Consider the following 21065-nt stretch of genomic DNA (forward strand, 5'->3'; position numbering starts at 1 on the left):
GTTCTTTTGCCGAGTAGGAAACTTCTTGAACTTAGAGAAAAAACTCAAAAACTTCATAAAAAACCGGTATAACCGGGGTTAGTTAAACTTTCTTCCGGATTATTTGTTCTCGGTTTCTTTTTCGTCCTTCATGTGTTCAAATCCTTCTGGTTTGTCTTGCTTGCCATGAAGCCGGGTTGCGGACAGCAACTAAGTCGAAGATTTACCCTTAGGTTAAACACATTACTGAACCGGAAAAGAGAACTTCAAACAAAGAAACCGGCATACAGAAAAAATAAACACATTGCATGCAATTCCGGTAAAGGCAGTCCCCAAGATACATTCGAGGTGCCGGCGTATTATTGATAGCAAATAAGGTACAAAAAAGAACTCCTTACATTACATCTTCAGGAATAGAAAGGGCGAAGTAGAGCTATGTTCCAAGGGCGTTTGGTTTCTTCTCCCGACTTGTCCTTCCTTCCTTTCTTGGCATCCTGTGCATCTATAAGGTAGTAGGCATCATTGTGCAGAGCCTTGCTCACAATGAAGGGTCCCTCCCATGGAGGTGAGAGTTTGTGCCGTCCCTCAGTGCGCTGCACTAGACGTAGCACTAGGTCTCCTTCTTGGAAAACCCTTGGATTTACCTTCCGGCTATGATAGCGTCTGAGGTTTTGTTGGTATATGGCTGATCTTGCCAGTGCCAACTCTCTTTGCTCTTCAAGCAAGTCGACATCACTTTCTCTGGCCTCTTTGACCTCTTGCTCTGTGTAGAGCTGAACTCGTGGTGAGTCATGGAGAATGTCGGTTGGTATGACAGCGTCTGCTCCATATACCATGAAGAATGGTGTATATCCGGTTGACCGGTTTGGTGTGGTCCTTAGACTCCACTGTACAGATGGTAATTCATCAAGCCAACATCCGGGCGTTTTTTCGAGTGGCTCGATAAGCCGAGGCTTTATACCGGACAGCACCAGTGCGTTTGTCCTTTCCACTTGTCCGTTAGATTCCAGATGTGCCACAGAGGCAATGTCAAGCCGGATCCTATTGTCCTCACAAAACCATGAAAAGTCTCCTTGGGCGAAGTTTGAGCCATTGTCAGTGATAATACTGTGCGGGTAACCATACCGCAGGATTATGTCTTTCAGAAACTTGACGGCTGTGTGCCCATCACATTTCCGGATTGGTTTAACTTCCACTCATTTGGTAAACTTGTCCACCATGACCAGAATGTGCGTCATTTGTCCTCTCGCTGGCCGGAATGGTCCGACCATGTCCAGGCACCAAACCACGAAGGGCCAAGTTATCGGGATTGCTTTTAAGCCGAAGGCTGGGGTATGATTTTGCTTGCTGTACCTCCGGCACCCATTGCTTTTCCGGACTAAGTCCTCAGCGTCTTCCAAAGCCGTGGGCCAGTAGAACCCATGCCGGAATACTTTTGCTACCAATGCCCTTGATGAGGCATGGTGCCCACATTCCCCTTGGTGGATTTCTCGGAGCATTTCTTTTCCTTCTTCCGGCTCCCTGCAGCGCTGCAGTACTCCTGTTACGCTCCTCTTGTACATCTCACCATTGATGATGGTGTAAGCTTTGGACCTTCTCTGGATTCTTCTCGATTTAGTTTCGTCAGCTGGCAAACCGCCATCAACCAGGACTTCCTTAATAGGTTTTACCCAGGTTGGTGCTTCTCGAACAACGAAAACCGGCATATCTATTTCCATGCAGTCCACCGACATAGTTTCTTCCGGCTTCGATTCTCAAGTCCCCGGGTTAGGTGAAAAAGTCCTCGGGTTTACCTTGTCAATGTCCATCGGTACAACATGTGACTCCGGCACAAAAATGGACTCAGATTCCGGACTTGGTTTGATTGACGGCTTCCTTAGGTGGGACAAGGCTATTCCGGCAGGTATTTCTTGCCTGGACGAGCCCAGCTTGGACAAAGTGTCAGCTGCTTCGTTCGCCGCCCGTGGCACATGGTGAAACTTGCAGCCTTCAAAGAACCCGGCGATCTGCTGCACATAGAACCGGTATGATGCCATGTTTGCATCCTTCGCGGCCCAGTCCCCGGAACACTGTTGTACCACGAGATCCGAATCACCGTAACATATAATTCGGCGCACGCCGACTTCTTTTGCGACCTTGAGTCCATGGACTAAAGCTTCATACTCAGCGACATTATTTGATGCCCTGAAGTGTATTTGCAGCACGTATCTTGGGTTATCTCCCTTTGGTGAGGTGAGAACCACTCCAGCTCCGAGTCCTTCCTTTAGCTTTGATCCATCGAAGTGCATCCTCCAGTATTCTGTTTCTGGTGGTGGCGGTTTGTATTGCATCTCGGCCCAATCCACCAGGAAATTTGCCAGTGCCTGCGACTTAATCACATCTCTTCTTTCGTATCTCGGCACATATGGTGCCAACTGGATTGCCCATTTCGCGATCCTGCCGCTTGCATCCTTGTTGCCGATGATCTCCGATATAGGAGCCTCGCAAACCACCATCATCGGGTGTTCCACGAAGTAATGCTTGAGCTTCGTGGCGGCCATGAACACGCCATAAGTCATTTTCTGGTAATGTGGGTAGTTTTACTTTGAGAGGGAGAGCACCTCGCTCAGGTAGTATACCGGCCTCAGCACGGTTTTCCTTCCTGTTCTCTCTCTACCACAACCACAACACTTACCACCCGGTTTGTTGCTGCTATGTAAAGCAACATGAGTTCCTTTTCCAAAGGAGATGCCAGAATTGGCGCGGTGGCCAGCATCTTTTTTTAGCTCTTTGAATGCCGCATCGGCCTGCGAGGTCCAGATGAAAGTGTCCGACTTTTTCATTAGTGCATACAAAGGAAAGGCTTTCTCTCCTAACCGGCTTACAAACCGCCTTAAGGATGCCAAGCATCCGGTGAATTTCTGCACGTCGTTGAGACATTGTGGCAATTCCATCCTTTCGATGGCTCGTATTTTAACCGGATTGACTTCTATGCCGCGGCTTGATACCAGGAAACCGAGCAATTTGCCGGCTGGTACTCCGAAGGTGCATTTTGCCGGGTTGAGTTTCATCCGGGGCCTTCTTAGGTTACCAAATGTTTGTCTCAGATCGTCGATCAGAGTATCTTTTACTTTAGTTTTTATCACGACATCATCGACATAGACTTGCACATTTTTTCCGATTTGATCGTGAAGGCATTTTTGCATACAGCGCTGGTATGTTGCGCCGGCATTTCTCAAACCAAAAGGCATAGTGACATAGCAATAAGCCCCGTGCGGGGTAATGAAAGCAGTTTTTATTTGATCTTCCTTTTTCAGGGGAATCTGGTGGAAACTGGAATAAGCATCCAGAAACGACAATAGTTCATATCCAGCTGCGGAATCGATCACTTGATCAATCCGGGGCAGCGGGAACGGGTCCTTGGGGCAAGCTTTGTTTAAGTTGGTATAGTCAATGCACATGCGCCAAGCCTTGGGTGCCTTCGGGTCTTCTTCCTTCTTCTTTTCGACCAGCACGGGGTTTGCAAGCCACTCGGTATGTAGGACCTCGACAATGAAGCCGGATACCAGCAGTTTTGTTACTTCTTCTCTGATGATCTTCGTCCTGTCTTCAGCGAACCGGCATAAAGGTTGCTTCACCGGCTTAGCGTCCTTCCGGACATTCAGAGAGTGCTCAGCCAACTCCCTCGGCACACCCACCAAGTCATCAGTAGACCAGGCGAAGATGTTCCGATTCTCACGGAGGAAGTTGACGAGCGCGCTTTCCTATGCCTCACTCAGTCCGGCACCGATGCGAACGGTGCGCTCTGGGTAAGCCGGATCCAGCACAATGTCCTTCGTCTCCTTTGACGGTTTAAATGCCATCCCGCCAAGCTGGTTGCTCATTGCCGCTAAGTTCAGCTGGGATGACTGAGCCAGCGCAACATCAGTTTGGATTCTTTTCTTTTCTTCCGCTATGACCAGCGATTCGGCCAAGTTTGATCCAGCTGAAGCGGTTTCCAGCGAGATCTTATAGTTTCCCACCATGGTTAATGGACCGTTAGGCGCCGGCATCTTCATTTTCAGGTAAGCCGTATGAGTGGATGCCATGAATTTTTCCAATGCCGGCCTCCCTAGTAGGGCACGGTAAGGGCTGTCTAGATCAACCACTTCAAACAGAATGTTTTCCACGCGGCAATTATCTCGGCCGCGAAACAGCACATCAACCCGGACTTTGCCCATCGGTGAGCAGGACAACCCCGGAACTATGCCGTGGAATGTCGTGTGGCTTGGCTCCAGCATGTTTTGAGTTATGCCGAGCGTGTGCATGGTGTGCCGGTACACGATGTTGATGCTGCTGCCATTGTCCACCAGCACCTTGCTGAACCGAACTCGCGATGATGGCCCATGCATTATTGGGTCTACCACCAGGGCGTATCCGCCCGGATTAGGCATCACTTTCGGATGATCCTTGAAGGACCAAGTGATCTCTTGTTCCGACCATAGCATGTATTTTGGTACAGCTGGTATCACAGCGTTCACTTCCATGGAACGGCGATGCATACTTTGCCGGTCTCTTGGTTCGGTCACGAAGACCACACAACACATATCCGGATCACGGTAAACATTCCGGCCTTGTGGCGTCGGAGGCGGAGCATGATTATTGTTGCCCTGCACCACCTGATGAACTCCTTCTTGCTGCTGCGGCTGGTTCTATTGTGCGTAAACCGGCTACGCATTTGCCCCGGTAAGTGGTGGTGGTGGCGGCAATGTTTCAAAACGACCTTCCTTCATTGCAGCTTTTGTCATCAACCTCTTGGTCCAGGAGCAATCTTTCGTCAAGTGATTTGCTGGCTACGTGGGATTAGGAGTGTGCCAGCGGCACGACTGGTCCATTGCGGATTCCATGGTGTACTTGGGCTGATCCTGCCAAGGTTTTTTTCTCCACCCACTGCTTCTTTTGGCCAGCCCACGGCTATGTTCCGGTCTTTTGCCTTTGGCTCCTGCCGGCTTCTGAGTTGTCTTGCACTGCGGCCACTTGTTGCATTCCGTATCTCCTATCCGGAAAGTCTTCCCTTCTTTTGTTATGGTGATTGTTCCGGTATTGATCTTGGCGCGGTGGGATTCTCGGCAATGGATCACCCGCCACCTCCGGCTGCATTGGATCTCCCAATGCGTAGCTATCAGCGACCCGGATCATGTCTGCCAAAGTGGTCGGCATGTTTCTCTGTAGCCTTTGCCACAACGGTGAGCCTCTCCGGCACCCATTACAGAACCAACTTATGGCCTGCGCCTCTATCACACCCTCGCAGGAGTTTCTTGTTGAACTCCAGCGGGTTAAATATTCCCGGTCTGTTTCATTTTCACGCTGTTGGCACATGGCGAGCTGCTGCGGTCTGTTTGGCCTCCGGTATGTGCTGCTGAAGTTGCTCACGAACGCTACTTCAAAATCAAGCCACCCATTTATGCTTCCCTTTGGCAAATTGTTCAGCCAAATGCGTGCCGGTCCAACCAGTACTGACGGTATGAATCTTACCGCCTAGCGCCGGTTTCCTCCGCCTGCTGCGGTTCCTCCACCTCCAGCGACGTATACCGCTGTAACGTAATCAGCGAGCCAATCTTCCGGCTTGGTACGGCCATCATATGTTTTTGTGTCTCGGGGCAACTGGAAGTTACGCACCGGCGGTTCCTCCCTCATGATCCAGGGGCCGAAACATGGCGGACCCGGCGGGCCCTCGGACTCAATCATCTCGGACAAGTATACTCTGTCCAGTTTGTGCCACGCGTCTCGTTCCGGCAACCACCTTTCCCCGGCATGTTCTCCCAGAGGATTCCGGTGATACCCGGTTCTTTCCAATCCGGAATCAGCCTCATCATACCGGCTTGGCGCCGCGGCATTGCCTCTCGGATACCTGGGTGGTGGCATTTCATCGTCGGCATACGCCGCTTTGGCTGCCCGATAGTTTTGCCCGGTTTCGCCTTTTCTGGCATAAGCGTTTCCGGCATAGCCGTGGCCTGCCCCTTGGCTTTTTCTGCCGGCATTATATTGCCCAAATTTTTGTTTCCCGGCCAAAACCGGATCATACACAGTCATCTGCTATGCATTCACATTGTTTTCTTTTCTTTTGTCTGGATGGGGGGACGAGGCCTGCCCATGCGATTTTCTTCCGGCATTTCTAGCCGAACGAACTGTTTGGGATGCAGCCGCGGCTACTCTGTTGTTCCGAGCCATCTCAGCATTTTGTGCCTCGACTGCATCAAGTAACTCTTTTACTCGGGCTTGCTATTTTACCAGAGCATCACCTGATAACGAATCACATGCTTCTACTGCAGCCCTAGCAGCTTTCAAAGTTTTATCCGGACTGCTATACTTACGTTTCTCTACCGGTCCCAAAGATGCCGACGCAGTTTTACCGGAAAGAACTTCCCGGCGCAGATCCTGGTCTAAGTTACGACCTCTAAGCCGGTTGCCTGCTACCCTAGCAGGGTTTGCGCTAACTGAAGCAAAGCCATGCGCTGCATTATACTCACGGAGGGTTAGGTTGAGCTCCTGCTGGGCTCGGACGACGTCTGCTGCGCTGGTTAGCAGCACTTGGCGCTGCGCCTCCAGCTCGGCTTGGGTGGCCGCGGCATCGGCGTTGGGCGCGATGGGCGTGGCCAGTACGCTCATGGCGGCCTGGAGCGGAGTTGCCACTGGTGGCACGCTGGAGGTGCCGGCGATGTTCTCGTCGCGCTCGGTTGAGGGCTTTGCCTGGCGCCCGGACTTGGTGCGCCCGGCGCCTTCTGCTGCGGTTCCCTTGTCAGCCTCCACCGCGCTAGCCATCATCACCTCGACGCTGCCGGCGGCGCGGTCAGTGCGCGACCCAGCGGGTACTTGGTGAAGACCCTGATCGGATGTGCTTGGAAGTAGGGTCGTAGCTTCCGTGACGCTATGAGGAGCGTGTAGAGGAGCTTCTGCTGCTGGGTGTACCGCTCGCGAGAGTCGCGCAACAACGTGCAGACGAAGTAGACCGGGTGCTGCACGAAAACCGGGAGGCCGAGGTTTCCTCCGGGGAAGGCTCGAGAGCCTCCGCGAGGGTCGGCTCCCCAGTAGGTCCATCGAGGCCATCCGGCGGGGCTGTCTCGGCGCGGTCACCCTGCAACACTTCTAGCACACTCTCAGGGGACGTACCTTCCTCGGAGAGGTCCTGGGGCTTGGGCTTGGACTTGGATGCCTTCTTCTTGAGGGGTGGCCCTTCCCGTTCCGCCACTAGGACCGCACTTGCCGTGCGCGGTGTGGCCGCTAGGTACAGTAGCAGAGGCTCGCGGGTCCGCGGTGCCACCATGACCGGGGGACTGGTGAGGTACCGCTTGAGTGTCGCGAATGCCTTGTCTGCTTCTGGGGTCCACTTGAACTCGCCTGTCTTCTTCATGAGTTTGAAGAAAGGCAGGGCCTTCTCACCGAGGCGAGCGATGAAGCGTCCGAGTGCCGCGAGGCACCCGGTAAGGCGCTGAATGTCCTTGAGCTTCCGTGGCGGCTTCATCTCCTCGATGGCGCGGATCTTGTCGGGGTTAGCGTCAATGCCGCGGTGCGACACGAGGAATCCTAGGAGCTTACCCGACGGTACGCTGAAGACGCACTTGGCGGGGTTGAGCTTGATGTTGACCTTGCGGAGGTTGGTGAAGGTCTCGCGAAGGTCCTCTATGAGAGTGTCCCCCTTGCGAGTTTTGACCACGATGTCATCGACGTAGGACTCTGCGTTCCGGCCCATTTGCTCACCGACAGCGATGCGCATTAGCCTTTCGAAGGTGGCTCCGGCATTCTTGAGGCCGAAGGACATGCTGGTGTAGCAGTAAATGCCGCACGGGGTGGTGAACGCCATCTTCTCTGCATCCTCCTAGGCCATCTTGATATGGTGATAGCCTGAAAAGGCATGCAGAAAGCACAGGAGATTGCACCCGGCGGTGGAGTCGACGATCTCGTCGATGCGCGGTAGCAGGTATGGATCCTTGGGGCAGGCATTGTTGAGGTCCGTGAAGTCGATGCTGAGGCGTCCTCCTCCCGCTGGCTTGGGCACAACGACAGGGTTGGCCAGCCACTCGGCGTGAGCGATGGACTCGATGAGCTGGGCCTTCTTAAGCTTCTCCACCTCCTCGACGATGAATTGCTGCTTCTACGGCACTTGACGCCGCACCTTTTGCTTCACCGGGTGAGCTCCCGAGAAAACTGCTAGGTGGTGCTCAATCACCTTCCTGGGTACACCAGACATATCTGACGGTGTTCTTGCGAACTTGTCAGAGTTTGCCTGCAGGAAGGCGATGAGCACGCTTTCCTATTTGTCCGGGAGGTCGGCGCCGATAATGACGGTGAGACCCGAGTCGCCGGAGTCCAGAACCACCTTCTTGGTGGCCGTCCTCTCAGCCGTGAACTCAGACTTCCTCTTCCCTGCTGGCGATACTAGCAACTCCTCGCGGAGGGTCGAGCCGGGAGCTGACTCTTCTGCGTCGTGCGAGCCCCCGTGAACCTGCGTGTCTCCATCGCCAGCGGGGAGCGCTGCGATGGCGGTCTTGAACGCGCACTCCAGGGTGAGTGCGGCATCCCGCTCATCGCAGCGGATGGTGATGATGTCACCTCCAGCCCCCGGCATCTTGACGACGTTGTAGGCATGATGAGTTGCCGCTATGAACCACGCCAGTGCGGGATAGCCGAGGATGGCGTTGTATGGCAGGTTGATGTGGGCAACGTCGAAGTCGATGTGCTCGGTGCGGTAGCTCCCTGGGATGCCAAACGTGACGGGGTGCTGCACCTGCCCGATGGGCGTGGTGGTTCCGCCCGTGACCCCAGTGAACGGCTTCGTAGCTCTCAGGCGGTCGCGTGGCACGCCCAGCTTGTCGAAGGCTTTGACGGAGAGGACATTCAAGCCCGCGCCGCCATCGATGAGAGTTTGGAAGACGGTGGAGCCACAGATGATGGGGGAGCAAACCATAGGAAGCGCTCCCACCAGGTCGGTAGCCCTGGGATGATCCCGAAAACAGAAGAAGATGGCCTGCTGCGACCACTTGAGACGTGGTGCGCCTCCAGCAGGCACCGCGGCAGCGACCGCTCGGGGGTGCTGCCACGGGTGCCCCGCAGGCCCTGGAGTGCTCGCTCCGCCGAGGAGGCAAGCGACGTGGCGAGGTGCGGCGGCGGCCGCCTCGTCCCGGCTGGCGTACTCGTTGGCCAACGTAAAGAGCCTTCCCGTTGTGATGCTGCCCATAGGTAGGGCATCGAGGGCGTTACGCAGCCAGACGTGGGTGAACCCCGCCATGAAGGCGTTGTAGAGGGTGATGTCGGGGAGTCCAGGGATCCGCCGAGCAGCTGACCCAAAGCGCCGGACGTAATAACGGAGCCCCTCGCCGCGGCGCTGACGCACACCGTAGAAGGTCTGTAGGGTGGCCAGGCGTTCAAGGACACCTTGCGGAGCGGCCCCTCGAAGGGCGCGTCTAGGCGGGCGCACCCGACGCGACTAGGACAGAGGCGGTGCAGGCACGTCATCGGCGCCGGCCACGGGTGCTCCGGCCAGGGCGCGCGCAACCCCGTTGATGTAGGAGAGCCACTGGTCGAGGCTGGTGCTGAGGGGCGGGTGCGCAGGAGCTCCTGCGCCACCAAGAGCGCAATCCCCGGCACGGGGTCACGGTGCGGCGGGCGCCCGTCGTGACTGACCATGGTGATGAAGGTGTTGGAGAAGAACGTTGGCGTGCTTGAGTGCCCTACCTGGCGCACCAAATGCCGGAGATTCGTGTCCGCGAAGGAACAAGGGTATCACCGAACCCGAGAGGTTCGAACACTGGGGACTTAGGATCACATCGACGACTTCCCGACGATGGCACTATAGAGAGAGACACATCAGTTACCCAGGTTCAGGGCCCTCGGAGAGGTAAAACCCCTACTTCCTGCTTTGGTGGTTGTATTGCAGGTCTCTGTGGAGAAGATGACCGTACAGTGGTTCTAGGGTTTGAGATCGCTAAGGATCGTCCCCCTCTACGCTAGCAAGGCTAGTCCTTATATAGGGGAGCTGGTCCTCTTCCCCCGAAATATCTTGAGGGGATGGGTTTCCACATCTCCAAACTGAGGGCAGGAAACACCCCCGCCCTTTACAGGATAGACCTCGTCCACGGTCGATTAATGTGTCGGTCCATGGCAGGTGCAGAGGTTGGTGGTGACGCCTTCTATGGCAGCTTGTGCCGTCCATCCCATCTTTACACCAAAGTGGCAAAAGACAGGGCCTTGGTGGCTTGGTCCTTGACGAGCCGGTCGTTGCACCAAAGTGGTAAGGGCGGACCATCTCCTCGGGACGGAGCTTTGGGCTCAGCCTCGGCGTCATCAACGTCTGGCCGGTTTGTCCCGTAGCTTCAGTAGCACGTTCTCCTCGTCCATGCGGGGAGGCATCCGATGCTCCCTTGGTTGATCTTATTGTCTCCGAAGGGGATCTCCGATGTGGAGAGGCTGGTGGCTCGGGGACCTCCTGAAAGAGCATATTCTAAATCCCTCAGGTTTTGTGTGTTTGATAACAACACTTGAATAGAATTTTACCATGTGTGCCAAGGTGTGTTGGTTTATTTTTAGCACAATGGTATATATACATCTGTTCATATGTGTCTTAAACCTGGTTGTACAATTGGGCAAAAGATTTATGTGAATGGGTGAAGAAGACAATAGGAGGAGAAAGCAGCAGCAAAAATCTAGAAGAATGACCCCCGGATCATCCGGCCCCCTGTGGGCGGATCATCCGGCCCCTGAAGCTCAATTCTTCTAAGGACCAAGGGGGGGGGCGGAAGTTTATTTCATCCGCCCCCTGGACGAAGGGAAATCTCTGGCCTGCATCCGTGGTCTGCGCACCCCAAGCAAAATCTGGGGGGCCGGATGTTTCAAACATCCGCCCCCGGACATACTGAAATATCCGCCCCTCTACCGACGTCTTCGCATCTCGGAAATTTTGGGGGGGCCGGATGTTTCAAACATCCGCCCCCGGATACTTCAAAACTTCCAGGCCATGACCGTGGACTTCGCACTTATGGACAGCTGAAGAGGAGCGGGGGTAGAGGGAATATTCTCTTCACTCAAAAGGATATTCGGGAAGACAGGGGCGGACCATCCGGCCTCGATCAGTACAGCAGGAGCCCCGGATGATCCGGGGGGGGGGAGGGTAGATCATCTGGCCTACTAACACCGGATCATCCGGCCCCCGAAGCACAGCAACGGTCACTTGACCTGTACGGGCTATAAAAGGGGGAGCCTTCTTCCTCCTCAAATTAGATCTGAGATTCACGAAGACATTCTCTCTCCTCCATTGTTCTAGAGCTCAAATCTCGTAGATCTCCCTCCCTCGCCCACCAAATCCCTCCATACTTGGAGAATCGAAGGAGGAGGAGTAGATCTACCGATCTACCCAAGAAGTTTCAAGATCCCCACAGTTTTCCCCATCCATTTGAGAAACCCTAGATCTCCTATGTGGGGGTCCTTGTTTTTTGTGAGCACTCCGTCCTTTGTGGAGTTAGCCTCAACCTTGTGTGAAGGTAAGCCGCCTCGACCGGCCTTGTTAGTGGAGAAGTGGATACTCCTTTGTGGGGTATTCACGAGGAATAAGGTGAAGCATGTGTGGCTATTGGTACCTTTGTGGTCCACACCTCCTCAACGCATACGTACTTCCTGTTGTGGAAGGAACTGCGGTAAACACATCGCACGTCTCTCCGCTACCGTTTCCCCGGTCGTACTCTTCCCTTTACACTTGCTCTTTACATGTTCTAGTTGTAGCTTTGCATTGCATCATTGTAGGATCACCTTTCTTATCAAAGCTATCACCTTACTTACCACTTTCGCATAAAAACCTAAAAAAGATTAAAATTTGGTAGTGCTCCTATTCACCCCCCCCTCCTCTAGTCACGCTGAATATCCATTCAATTGGTATCAGAGCAAGGTTTTCTTGCTCGGGCTTTACCGCCTAAGAGATGGCCGACAAAGAGAGGCGTGGTGATGAAGTCCTTCCCATGGAGCAAAGAACTCCACCTCCAATCATAGCCCCCACCACGGCTACGTTGGATGACCTCAAGCAATTGGAGTCATCCATCGTAAGCCAAATGAAGGCTATGATGGCGGAGTTGCTTGCTTCAAAACCAACCCCCGTCATAGAATCTAAGGAAGGTACCGGGAGTCCCCCACCTAAAGCTAACCCCTTTCCTCTTTTGGGATTTGACCCCACAAAGGACAAATCTCAAGAAGAAGAGAAGTTTGGGGACACCGGTACATCATCTCAAAAAGGGAAGGATAGCCCAAAAGGTGTGGGACGTTTAGGGGATAATCATGCGGTGCCCCCACCAAGTGATTATGCCGTGAATGTCCCAATCTCTATGCCACATATAGTCTCACAAGGTGCACCACCACAACTTGATTCTACAAGTTTTGAAAATTGGCAATTTTTTATGCGCTCTCATATACGCAGCTCATCCACCGAACTATGGCGAATCATTGAGGAAGGTTACAAGCCTCATGATCCAAGCAACCTCACAAGAAGAAATGTGGTCGATGACCAACTCAACGCCACCGCTATACACATGATCCACATGGCAGTGTCACCCAAGGACCACACTCATATCCGTACTCTAAAGACCGCCAAAGAAGCATGGGACAAGCTCGACAAGCTCTTCCTTGGAAATGAGAGCATCCAAAGCTCTTGTTTCGATGAAGTCAACAATATAGCCGACAACTTCGTCATGCAAGAAGGAGAATCCACCGAAGAAGTACACCGTCGCCTCACCGCTCTCGCCGTGCAACTAGGAGTTCTCGGAGCCAACTTTGCGGATGATCTTTGGATCAAGCGGAAGTTCTACAACGCTCTCCTCCCTTATGAGGAAGTCAACTTGACCACCATCCGCCAAAATGCTCGCTTCCGCTCTATGACATCGGATGAGGTCCTTCGCGAGGTCATTGCTTTGGACATCTCAAAAAGGAATGCGGATGACCTTGTTGCACGTGCCCACAATGCTCGCAAGCCAAATCTCGCATTGAAGGCCAAGGTTCATGAAAAGAGTGAAAGTGATGAGGACCCCATCGAGTGGAGTCCGGATGATCTCAAGAGCAACTACCATGAGTATATGGCCCTCACCGCCAAGAACTTTTGGGATGGGAACAAGACAAGATGCTCAAGACCTAGAGGCAACTCAAGATACACTGCTCGTGATTCATCAAGAAGTTTCTCCAATAATCCAAAAGAAGGGCAAAAGGCAAGAACTTGCTACAATTGTGGCGACAAGAGTCACTTCGTCGCGGATTGCCCCTTCGAGAAGAGAGAAGACAATGGCGGGAGGCTTGTTCGCAAGGACAAGTCCAAATCCTTCTCCAAGGGCTACTCCAAGTCCTCCTCCAAGCCTGGTGACAACAAGAACTCCTTCAACAAGAAGTCAAGGGCATTCATGATTCGTGATGAGTACTCCTCCGACGATGGTGATGACAATGATGACAAGAACTTGAACAAGGAGGAAGAGGGAGTGGACGCCATCACCATTAACACTCCCTCCAAGTCCCTCTTCGATTCTCCAAATGAGAACCTCGTCACCAAATACTCTCATTGCCTCATGGCTAAAGTGTCGGAGGTATCATCCCCTCCCAAACCTACTCCCTCATCTAATGCCTCCTCTATTAGTGATGCTGCTAGCCTCGCTATTAAGCGTGAGGTTGTGGGTTTGGATGCTTTTCTCACTAACATGCAAGGGGAGACCAAGACACACGTTGAGGCCTTCATGACTCAACTAGGTGCAGCCCAAGACCTTATTGAGGAGAAGGAGTGGCTTGCGAGGGAGGCGGCCGATGAGATTGCCTCTCTCACTCAAGCACATGAGGAGGAGCACAACTTGCGTATTTCTCTTGAAGCAAGTGTTTTGAACTTAGAAGTCTCTAACAATGCTATTATCTCCCAACTCACTAAGGATCGAGATGGTGCTCTCGCCTTGGTGAGTGTTCTCAAAAAGGAAAAGCTTTCTCTTGATGTTGACCACACCAAGTTACTTGAGGAATTGGAAACCCTCACCTAGGACTACAAGTCCTTGGAGAGTAAGTTTGCAACTCTCTCTAAGTCAAGTGATCAACCTCAAGGGGAGGCGCCCAAGGAGAAAGAAGTAGAAGTGCCTAACCCTTGTTGTGACAAGCTTGTAGACGAGGTTGCCGCTTTGAGAAGGACAAATGCAACACTCTTGGAGGTTAACTCCCTCCAAGAAGAAGCCTTGGATGAGTACTATCTTCTGAGAAAGGAGAAGGTACCTTGTTGCAATCATGAGGAAGAGATTGCCGCTCTAGAGAAGACCAAAGCCAAGCTCTTGGAGATCAATGGCATGCAAGATGAGTCCTTGATGGCGTATTTCCGGTTGAGCAAAGAGAAGGTCACTTGTTGCGATCATGAAAATGATATCGCGACATTGGAGAGACACAAGAGCTTGCTCTTGAAGATGAATTCTCTTCAAGAAGATGCATTGAAAGAGCATTTTCGGGTGAACAAGGAGAAGGAGATCCAAGTGTTTGATATCACTCATACTTTCCCCGAGCATGAAGATGAAGTCAATCGTTTGAAGGCCAAGATTGAGAGGCTCCAAATTCAAGCCAATTATTTGGAAGGAGTCCTAGAAGCAAAAGATGGAGCCAAGGAGGGCTCTAGCAATGAAGGAGGTATGGTTACCAAGCCAGAGAAGAAGAGAAGAAGGACCAAGAAGAAGAAGAACAAGAAGAATGTGGGTATTGCTCGCGAGGCCAGTCCCTCTATCCCAAGGAGGGCTGGAGTGCCCGACCCCACCACAAGGGGCTATGCCGGTGCTAACAACCCATCTCATATTCTTTTTGTTGATTAATATGGTCATGTTCGTGCTCGTTTCATTGGTCCTTATGAGGAAAATATTGATTGGACTATTTGGGTTCCCAAACCCCTTGTAACTAACATGCAAGGACCCATTGAAAAATGGGTACCTAAATCCAAGAATTGATTCTTGTAGGACTATGCTTCCGGCGGTTCTAAATGGGTGGTTGATAGTGGCGCCACTAGTCATATGACCGGAAGCAAGGATATTGTTGTCAACCTCGAGCCTTCACATTCTACCGTATCATATGGCGACAACACAAGGGCAAAGGTATTGGGTCTTGGCAAGGTGGTGGTAACACCCGACATCTCACTTGTGAATGTCCTCCTCGTCAAGACCCTTGGTTACAATTTACTTTCCGTTCATCAAATTGCACGCATGGGCCTTTGTACCTTCTTCAATGAACACATGGTGGTCCTCTTGTGGAGCAAGACACTCCATGTAGCCTTTGTTGGATATGTGGAGAGCGGGTTATATGTTGTCGACTTCTCCGGAAAGACAACCGCATCCGCTCTTTGCCTATTCGCTAAAGGTGACAAGGGTTGGTTATGGCACCGCCGACTAGCCCATGTCAACATGAGGACTTTGCAAAGTCTCCACAAGGGGGGCCACATTCTAGGACTAAAAGACGATGTTTCTTTTTGTAAGGATCGCGTGTGTAGGGCTTGCGTTGAAGGAAAAATGCATGGAGCTCCTCACAAGGCCAAGACTACCATCTCTACCACAAGGTGCTTGGAGCTCTTACATGTTGATCTCTTCGGTCCACCGTCTCACGAAAGTCTTGGAGGAAAGAAATACTGCCTTGTCATCGTTGACGACTACTCGAGATATTGTTGGGTATTCTTCTTCACGCACAAGAGTGAGACTCAACGGACCATGATGGAGTTTTCCAATCAAGTTCAACGCAAGTTCGACGCCAAGATCATTGCAATAAGAAGCGACAATGGGACGGAGTTCAAGAACTACACATTGGATGACTTTCTCGGCGAGGAAGGAATTCAACAACAATACTCCTCGACCTATACCCCCCAACAAAATGGGGTCGCCGAAAGGAAGAACCGAACCTTGATTGAAGCCGCAAGAACCATGATGATGGAATACAAGTCCAACTATAACTTTTGGGCCGAAGCTATCTCAACCGCTTGCCATGCCACTAACCGCTTATATTTCCGCAAGGGCTTAGAGATGACACCATATGAGATCCTCACCGGAAACAAGCCAAATGTCTCCTACTTCAAGGTTTTCAGTTGCAAGTGTTATGTGCTCATCAAAGACACACGTCTAGCCAAGTTTGACTCGAGAGCTCAAGAAGGTATCTTTGTTGGCTATGCTACAGACTCACATGCCTATAGAGTCTTCAACAAGGCCAATGGTCGTGTTGTGGAGTCTTGTGATGTGACATTCATTGAAGATGATTGTTCTATAGAAGAGCGAAGTGCTTCTTGTGAGAAAGGAGATGCAATTCCCCCGGAAGCCATAGGGAGGATGGGTGTTGGTTTCTACCGACCTCAAGAGCTACCTCCTATGAGTGCCGGGGAAGGACCAAGTTCTACTCAAGTAGAGCCATCTACACCACAAGGCCAAGCTTCTTCTTTAGAGCAACCAAGTGCGAGCCAAGATCGACAACAACAACAACAACAACCCCAAGATCGACATCAACAACAACCTCAATCTCCTCCAAGTGTTCAAGGCCAAGCTTCAAGTACTACACCGGACGTCTTGGGAGAAATCTCTCCAAATCATACTACTTCTACATCTCCCGGATTGTCCGATCCTTATGATGATAATGTTGAATCCCCCAATGACGACAATGAAGGTCAAGGCGAGGACCTAAACCATGATGAAGATCAAGAGGCCTCTCAAGAACCCATCCTTGAGGCCGACTCTCGCCGTGAAGACAAGTCATCAAGAATTCTCCGCCTTAGGTCCCATTCTCTACGAAACATTCTTGGTGATCTAAAGAGCAAAGTGTCCACCCGGAGGCAACTATCAAACTTTTGTGAGCATCACGCATTTGTCTCCATGGTGGAACCCGTCAAGGTCTTCGATGCTCTTGAGGATCCGGATTGGGTGCTAGCAATGCATGAGGAGCTCAACAATTTCAAGAGGAATGATGTATGGACTCTCATGAAGCGTCTGGATCATTGCCGGAATGTCATTGGCACCAAATGGGTCTTCAAGAACAAGCAAGATGAACATGGCATCGTCATCCGCAACAAATCAAGATTGGTGGCCCAGGGTTATTCACAAGTTGAAGGGGTGGAGTATGGCGAGACGTTTGCACCGGTCGCTCGTCTCGAGTCGATCCGTATCCTTTTAGCTTATGCCGCTCACCATAGTTTCAAGCTCCAAAAAATGGATGTTAAGAGTGCTTTTCTCAATGGTCCTTTACATGAGGAAGTGCATGTGAAGCAATCCCCGGGGTTCGAGGACCCCCACTTCCCGGAACACGTTCTCAAGCTGAACAAGGCCCTCTATGGTCTCAAACAAGCTCCTAGAGCTTGGTATGAGCACCTAAGAGAGCTACTTGAGGACCGTGGGTTTGAAGTGGGGAAAATTGATCCCACTCTTTTTACTAAGAAAGTCAATGGGGACCTTTTCATATGCCAACTCTATGTAGATGACATTATATTTGGATCTACTAACTCCATGTTTAACGATGAGTTTGCTAAGTTGATGACCGATAGGTTTGAGATGTCGATGATGGGGGAGCTCAAGTACTTTCTCGGCTTTGAGATCAGACAACTTCAACATGGCACCTTCATCAACCAAGCCAAGTACCTCCAAGATATGCTCACCCGGTTTGGTATGAAGGCAGCAAATGGAATTGGGACGCCCATGCACTTGAAGTGTCAACTCGCCCTCGATGAGAAAGGCAAGGCGGTGGATCAAAAACTCTACCGCTCCATGATAGGTTCGCTTCTCTGCCTTTGTGCCTCCCGTACGGATATCGTGGTTAGCGTAGGTGTGTGTGCACGGTTTCAAGCAAATCCGAAGGAAAGCCACCTTATGGCGGTGAAGAGGATCTTCCGGTATTTAGTTGATACTCCAAACTTTGGACTATGGTACCCGAAAGATACGGATTTCTCTTTGGTTGGTTTCACCGATGCGGATTGGGCGGGTGACAAGGTGGATAGGAAGTCTACATCCGGTGCTTGTCACTTCCTTGGGCGATCCTTGGTATGTTGGTCTTCGAAGAAGCAAAATTGTGTCTCCGTTTCTACCACCGAGGCCGAGTATGTTGCCACAGCTAGTAGTTGTGCTCAGATTTTGTGGATGAGGCAAACTTTGCGGGATTTTGGAATTGAGTATAGCAAAGTGCCTCTATTATGCGACAACGAGAGTGCCATCAAGATCGCCTACAATCCGGTACTTCATGGGAAGACGAAGCACATTGAGATAAGGAATCACTTCATTCAGGATCACATTGCTAGGGGCGATATTGTTCTCTCATTCATTGGGACTAAGGATCAATTGGCAGATATCTTCACCAAGCCTTTGGACGAGAAGAGATTCATCGAGTTGAGGCATGAACTAAATATCTTAGATTCATCGAATCTAGCTTGACCGTCATGCGCACACACCTACTCATATAGCATATATCTTGATAGGAGGTACGCATGGACATAGGGGGAGTGCCGTTTAAACTTATTGAGCCATCCCTCCCCCATAATGCACAAATAAATCCAAAACATTCTCTACTCGTCATATGTGACAAATGAGCTTAAATGTTGAGTCATAGTTGTGAGTCCAAGATACATCTTCGCGACCTCACGCTATTATACTCAAACACGGTAGCCTCGGCCACCAACCTCCTCCTTGAGGAGTTTTTGTGATTTTGTGTTCCTCTTGATTTTCTTTGAATTCTTCGCGTTTTTCACTTATTTGGATTTTCTTTGAATTTTCTTGTTTGGGGGAAAGTTGTCCAAGTTTGGTCCTTCCAATTTGATTCTTGCAAACTTGGGCAAATAGTACCTTTCACCAGTGACCACCTCTATCCTAAGCCATTCACCTACCTCGAAACATTCTAAGTCTAAATATAACCATCATTTGAAGGGATCTTCTTCTGTCGAGGGCCGGATGATCCGGTGGGACGGATGATCCGCCCGTAAGGGCCGGATCATCCGGCGTAAGTGAAGGGATATATAAACAATGGCCAGGCCGGGCATGGGAAAGATTCTTCTTCCCCAACCCGACCCCCACCTCTCTCTCTCTCTCTCCCTCTCATGCCCTTGGCACTTGAAGATCCCCCTTGGGGCCCCTCCGATGACCCCAAGGTCTCCTCTTTCGTGCTTCGACTCGCACGGGGGCTCCTCCGCCCGGAACAATCTCCACCAACCAGTTTTTGCCATGGATGCCGGTATTGTGCTCTATTTCACTTTTAGGGTTTCACCCTAGTTGTTTGTGTAGGGGCCATAATACTCGAATTCCCTTGGTAGAAATCCAATTCAAGAGGCATACTAGTGCTCCCTAGGATCGATCTACGAAAACATTGGTGGAAAATCGAGATCCCATTGGGACATTGTAGATCTGTACTGCATCACTGTTGGGGCCGGATATTCTGCCCACCCAGGGCCAGACTATCTGGCCTGGAACATTTTTCAGATCTGTCTCAATTCTCCATCACTGTTTTGAATATCGGTCCTAGGATTCCTTTTCCGGGTATATTTCCTCATCTATATGCTACCTATCTATTGCTTTTCACAGGTGGAAGCTCGAATCAAGGAGGAAAGCCTCGCAAGACCGTGGCCAAGCAACCGAGATCTCGTCCACACCGGGATATACTTCTTGAGAAGGAGGATGGCACATACACCACTAGGGACACCGAGAGGATGAATGAAGAAGCAGCGATACGTGCTGATGCAAAAGAACGAGAGGAGCGAGCTAGAAAGAAGAGGAAAGCCGCCAAGGATTCCATGATCCGGATGCATATTACGGAGTACCATGCACTCCGAAGGAAAAATCCATACAACAAGGAGAGGTCGTATGATGATGATTGCTTTTGGATGGAGGATCAACATCGCATCATGGTTGATATCTATCAAAATCACCGCACCAAGGTTTGCCCAATGCGAGCACTAGACATTGCAGCCCTTCAAAGCAAGGCTTACTTTCATGAGATGTTGTGGGTGTCGGAGAAGCTTGGACTTCACCCCTTGATGCAACTCCACCATGACTACAATGTGGAGATGATCCATCAATTCTTCGCCACTCTCTACATTGGGAAGTCAAATGATATTGATATCTATTGGATGACCAACAACCGTCCATACAAGTCAACCTTCAAGGTATTTGCTTCGGTTCTTGGATATCCTTTCTTTGGAAGGAACTCAAAGAGAGGTGGCCAAAGGATGCATGAGCATGGTGTTGAGACCGACAAGAACAAGCTTGCCCCGTTTTACAAGCCCGGTGGAGTTCCGGGAAAAGCTAAGGATCTATACCCTCTCTATGATATTCTTCTCCGCAATTTCCGTAGCTACATCTCACCAAGTGCGGGCAACAATGATGCACTCCGTGGTGGCCTCATCAACCTCCTCTACCACTCCTACCATGTGTTCCGCAACGGTGAGGGGTACATGCAAGACCAAGAGATTGATGTTATGGATTTCATCTTTGAGGAGATCCACTATGCCATGATGGAGAGGAAAGTGCCTCCATATGCTCCATACATTATGAAGCTTCTTGTGCATGTTGTTCAAGACCAAGGTGACCTCCTCCAATTTGCCGATGTACACAACTATGGCACCCTCCGAGTCAAGCAAGAGCATGTCAAGTCTGTGGAGAAGGCAGGGTTTGCGAAGGATGAAGATGATTCTATCTATCACTCCACCCTCTCTCGTGACTTGGTCAACAAGAAGGTGAAGAAACTCAAGTGGTATGAAAGGATTCTGTTGTGTATGAATGTGGAGATCCACAAGGAGAACTATTGCATCTACAAGGACAACCACAAGATTCAAGCACAAAACCGCGAGATTATCAAAAACCAACATCAACTCATGAATGATTCTCGCCGCCTTGCCAGTGAAGAGGAAGTGCCTCCTCCCGCGGAATCCTCAACTTCATCACTCATGCCCTACCATGAGTACAACAACGCCAAGGTGCAATGGTTGGACTTTGAGGATGTCACCTCCAAGCACTCTCACAAGGGCAAGGAGGCTGCATCGGAAAGCGAGGAAGAAGAAGAGGAGGAAGATGATGATGGAGATGATGGCGACTACAACTCCGACTCTGATTGATCCTCTCCGGGACGTGTAGCATGCTCTTCTCCCT

At 51.2% G+C, this 21065-nt stretch overlaps 1 protein-coding gene across 1 annotated transcript; it reads right to left on the minus strand.

Annotated features, from left to right (window-relative positions):
- Positions 1-1733: 1733 nt before the first annotated feature.
- Positions 1734-2474, minus strand: LOC139837787 (uncharacterized). The gene has a single exon (XM_071827058.1). It carries the CDS (start codon positions 2472-2474, stop codon positions 1734-1736), a length of 741 nt encoding a protein of 246 aa, XP_071683159.1.
- Between the last annotated feature and the right edge of the window lie 18591 nt (positions 2475-21065).

This window comes from Lolium perenne, chromosome 3 (genome assembly GCF_019359855.2).
Source record: "Lolium perenne isolate Kyuss_39 chromosome 3, Kyuss_2.0, whole genome shotgun sequence".
Classification (NCBI taxonomy): domain Eukaryota; kingdom Viridiplantae; phylum Streptophyta; class Magnoliopsida; order Poales; family Poaceae; genus Lolium; species Lolium perenne.

Bases quoted from the DNA above. Each gene is read 5' to 3' on its own strand.
- LOC139837787 (XM_071827058.1), bottom strand. From the start codon at position 2,474: ATGGTGGTTTGCGAGGCTCCTATATCGGAGATCATCGGCAACAAGGAT.